The sequence below is a fragment of the Hemicordylus capensis genome, chromosome 2 (genome assembly GCF_027244095.1).
Source record: "Hemicordylus capensis ecotype Gifberg chromosome 2, rHemCap1.1.pri, whole genome shotgun sequence".
Classification (NCBI taxonomy): domain Eukaryota; kingdom Metazoa; phylum Chordata; class Lepidosauria; order Squamata; family Cordylidae; genus Hemicordylus; species Hemicordylus capensis.
This window is the reverse complement of record NC_069658.1, coordinates 226157609-226161648: the sequence shown is the minus strand read 5'-3', so window position 1 is coordinate 226161648 and position 4040 is coordinate 226157609. Positions and strand designations below refer to the sequence as shown.

The 4040-nt window shown below is 51.0% G+C and overlaps 1 protein-coding gene across 1 annotated transcript; it reads right to left on the bottom strand.

Moving 5' to 3' along the window:
- Positions 1-1545: 1545 nt before the first annotated feature.
- Positions 1546-3503, bottom strand: LOC128343794 (HLA class II histocompatibility antigen, DR alpha chain-like). The gene is made up of 3 exons (XM_053293230.1): positions 3233-3503; positions 2720-3001; positions 1546-2055 (listed from the first exon to the last, which is right to left on the bottom strand). The coding sequence occupies exons 1-3, from the start codon at positions 3486-3488 to the stop codon at positions 1901-1903; spliced, it is 693 nt and encodes a 230-aa protein (XP_053149205.1). The 5' UTR covers positions 3489-3503; the 3' UTR covers positions 1546-1900.
- Positions 3504-4040: the final 537 nt, after the last annotated feature.

The following is a 4040-nucleotide window of genomic DNA, read 5'->3' as shown; positions in this document are numbered from 1 at the left end:
TTCTAAAAGCAAACAGAGAAGGAGATAATCTTATTTCAGCAGGGAACAAGTTCCAAAGCCCCGGGGCAGCCACAGAGAACACCCAGTCCTGAGTTGCCAGCCAACGAGCTGGGAGCAACTGTCACCAGACCTCTCCAGAAGAATCAGCAACATAATCAGCAACAGGGTTCATAGCAATAGCAATAGCAATAGCACTCACATTTATATACCGCTCTATAGCTGGAAGCTCTCTACGGAAGGATGGAAGGCTGAGTCAACCTTGAGCCCCTTGGTCAGGATTGATCTTGCAACCTTCTGGTTACAGGGCGGCAGTTTTACCACTGCGCCACCAGGGTTCATGAAGAAGAAGGCACTCTCTTAAGTACCCTAGACCCAAGCTGTTAAGGGTTTTATAGGTAACAACCAGCAGCTTTTTATTTTGTCTGGAAACATGTCAGCAGCCAGTGTAGTTCTCTTAAAATTGACTTTATATGGTCCCTTCAGCATGTCTCAGAGATCAGCCTGGCTACCACATTCTCCACCAATAGTAGTTTCCAGACTACATATAATGCTTTACAGTAGCCAAGCCTGGAGGTTACCAGCATATGCACTACTGTTTTAGGGTCATTTCTTCCAGAAATGGACAAAGCCAATTTATTAGCCGAAGCCATTCTGGGCCCTGCTTCAACCTGAGAAACCAATGAGAGTGGTCTTATAAGGTTGTGAGCAACCCCAACCATTAAGGTACTAGAGGGGCAGGATAGAAATATTTTAAATAAATGAATAATAGCCTCCTTAAGACAAGGAGGCATCCTGCCCTCCCTCAGAGAAGCAAAGAATGGTTTTATTCTTAAGATCCACGTCAAGAACACTAAAGGATGTGTCTAGTGAACCGGAGTCTTAATTCCACTTCCACCTCACTGGGGAAGAACCATGCTTCGGCAGTGCCAGAGGTCCCTGGGGTGGGAAGGAGCAGATCCGGGCAGCAAGGACCAGGTTGGTGTAGCAAAGCCTTGACCAGGGATGGAGTGAGAGACGCAGTTCTGGGACTTGCAGAGGGGCTGTCGGAGGAAGGAGCTGGTCTGGCTGCTGCTCCATTATCTGAAAGGGAACAAGAAGGATGGTGAGCTGGGAACTGTCTTGTCTGCACACCTGCAGTTTTGCTAGGGAGGTATCAGGTGATACAGGTGGCATCCTGGGAACCAAACATAATCTTTTCTAAAATCCAGCATCTAGAGGTTGTAATCAAACAAGAGTCCTTACGTTCTCACTCCTTTCTGGCTACCATACCCTGGGCACTGCAACTTTTCCTATTTAAAAAAAACAAAAAAACACAACCTTTTTTTCATTTCATGTTTCTTTGAAGCAATATAAAACTTGCAAGGTACCAAATAAAATTCCTCATTTTGCTGTGTTTATTCTGGAAGCAAGACTGGGTGGGTGATTCCTGTCTGTCCAGCAGCTGCTCTGGTGGGCATGATCCGTGCCGTGCCCAAAGTTTGGTGATATCACTTGTCAGCTCTTTGTGAGGGGGTGGGGTCAAGGATTTAGCCCCTCCCCACCCATGCACATACAGTCCCACTCCCAGGGGTTCCTTTAGGCAGATTGGAGCAAGGTATGGTTATTTAATTTGCACAGATAAAAATAGAACATACGCTTGACATGCAAAAATATTGAAGTATGACTGTGTCCTTTGGGTACATGAGACAAAGAAGCAGGATTGGGCTCAACTCCTTGTTTGATGATTTATTTCTTTTTATATATGAGTGGCCCTCAGTCAATATGGGGCTAAAATGTGTCCCAAATAACTTAAGTGCCAGTTCTGAGAAGTGGGATCTGAGACCTTCTGCCCCACTAATCCCTCCACCGCCTGGCAAAGCCTTTTGGGCAGAAGATGCCTTCCTTCTTCTGAGCAATGGACTCACAGGGGGCCCCTGCGCTGGTTGATGCCGTTCATCCTCCTGGCCTTGATGAAAAGGACAGTGCCAGCCATGATGCCCAGGAGGCCCATGGCCAAGCCCAGGCCACACACCACGTTCTCCTTCGTCTCTGGGATGAGCGACGGCTCCTTGGAGTCTGAGGACAGGAAGGGGAAGGAAGAGAGGGGAGAGGTCAGCAGGGGGTGGGGGTGTCCGAGTCCCTCAAGAGCCAAGGACAGAACCCAGGACAGCATCCCAACCACAATCCCGACACAGCATCCCTCCCGTGGCTGTTGCTGGTGTCTACCTTATGTTTCATTTTTAGACTGTGAGCCCTTTGGGGACAAGGGGACCATCTGATTATTATATATTTCTCTAGGTAAGCCACCATTGAAGAGCAGTATATAAAGACGAGGAGGAGGAGGAATCTTGCCCTCCTCACCCCATTCCCATTTATGTTTTTGCCTCCTGGGATCATAAACCCTAAGGTCCCTTCATTTCTCCCCTTCCTAGCCAAGAAGAATCCTCGCTGGTCTTCTAGCAGCCCTCTCAAATCCCCATAAGTGCTGACACCCAGAGTGCAGATTTTGTGGTCACATTCCATCACGTGCAGACAGGGGACAGAAGCAGCATCCTCAGAATTCCAGCTTTGTTTTTAAAAAATGGTAGGTTGCTAGCCCTTATTGTCTGCAAAGTTAGATATGTGATCACAGAAGGGAGCTGGGCAGGCCTTTGCATCTCTCCTCTGACTCCCTCTCCAAAGCAAAAGCAAAACACAGGATGCAAAACAGCCCACAATGGCTGGGCCCACTTCTACTTACGCCACAGCTTGGCCAGGCTCTGAGGGAGGCCCCAGTGGTCCACCTGGCAGACGTAGACATCTCCATGCTGCGGAACAAAGGCCAGGTAGGAGAACTTGCGGAAGGCGTTGTCCGCGCTGGGGAAGAAGTCTGTGTCCGTCACGCCCTGGGAAACCTCCTCTCCGTTCTTCAGCCAGGTGATGTTCAGCAGTGGGGGAAAGAACTGGTCCACGAAGCAGACGAGCACGTTGGGGTCCCCCATTTCCACAGGGTTTTTGGGGAACACGGTTGCTGTAGGAGGAGCTGAAAAAGAGGGTCCAGATTAGGGATGTTATGGATCCGAAGCCTCCTTCCCAGTGGACCTCGCTCACTGCCATGCTTTTGGTCTCTGATCAGAACCAAAGTCCAGGCAAAGCAGTTGGATCTGCTGTGCTTTTGCCTGGAGGGCAGAGGGGTCAGCGCAGCTCAGGGGGCCACCCCACCCACCCAGCCAGCCAGCCAGCCGAGGAGCTCTCCTGGGCCCCCTCCTGGTACCGTTGGGGGTCTGGCTGCAGTTGCTGCGCTTGATCAGGACCCTCATGTTGTTCTTTATGATGTCCATGTTGCCCACAGCGCCCTGCGCATCAAAGCCAAAATAGTTGGGGATGTTGGGCAGCCTCCAGACGTTCTGCCTCTTGTCCCAGTCCACGTGGAAGAACTCCTCCCCATTCATGCCCTGCAGGAACTCCCCGGACTTCTGCTCCGACGGGAAGCTCTCCTGGAAGAAGTCCAGCTCCACAAACGTCTCCATTGGGGCAAGAAGAGAGAGGGAGAGAGAGAGAGAGAGAGAGAGAGTGTGTGTGTGTTGGGCAGGGATGGATCCCAGGGCATGGCAGACAGCCTCCCCAGAGGCAAAGGGGAGTCAGTGGGAGAGGGATGGGGCAATCTGCCCCCAAAGACCCTCTCTCTGGCGAACCCCAGACCCCCACCTCAGCCATGGGCCTCCTCCAGATGAGAAACTCCAACATTACCCCCTGAGATGTATCGGATGAGAGCAATCTGGAAGTGATTCTGGAACCAGGAAGGCCCCAAAGGCAGGAATCACATGGACATCATGATGCCCATCATCCACCCTCTCCTGCCTCCTCCAGTGCATGCCAGGGGACATGAGGAATCTCCACCTCCTGCCCATGGTGGCCAGCCCCTCCACCAATTCAAGAACAAATTTACCACCATGCCTGTAAAAACAGAGGCATCACCTCTCTCTGCAGGACCCAATGTAGGACATGCTCCTGGAGGCTCCAGAAGAGGAAATCTAGTTTCCCCCAGGGCTCCAGAAAGGATTATTTCTTTACAGTGTGGC

Bases quoted from the DNA above. Each gene is read 5' to 3' on its own strand.
- LOC128343794 (XM_053293230.1), bottom strand. From the start codon at position 3,488: ATGGAGACGTTTGTGGAGCTGGACTTCTTCCAGGAGAGCTTCCCGTCG. The intron at 3,002-3,232 runs GTACCAGGAGGG...CCTCTTTTTCAG, and splicing joins CTGCAGCCAGACCCCCAACG to CTCCTCCTACAGCAACCGTG. The intron at 2,056-2,719 runs GTAAGTAGAAGT...TCCTGTCCTCAG, and splicing joins GAGCCTGGCCAAGCTGTGGC to ACTCCAAGGAGCCGTCGCTC.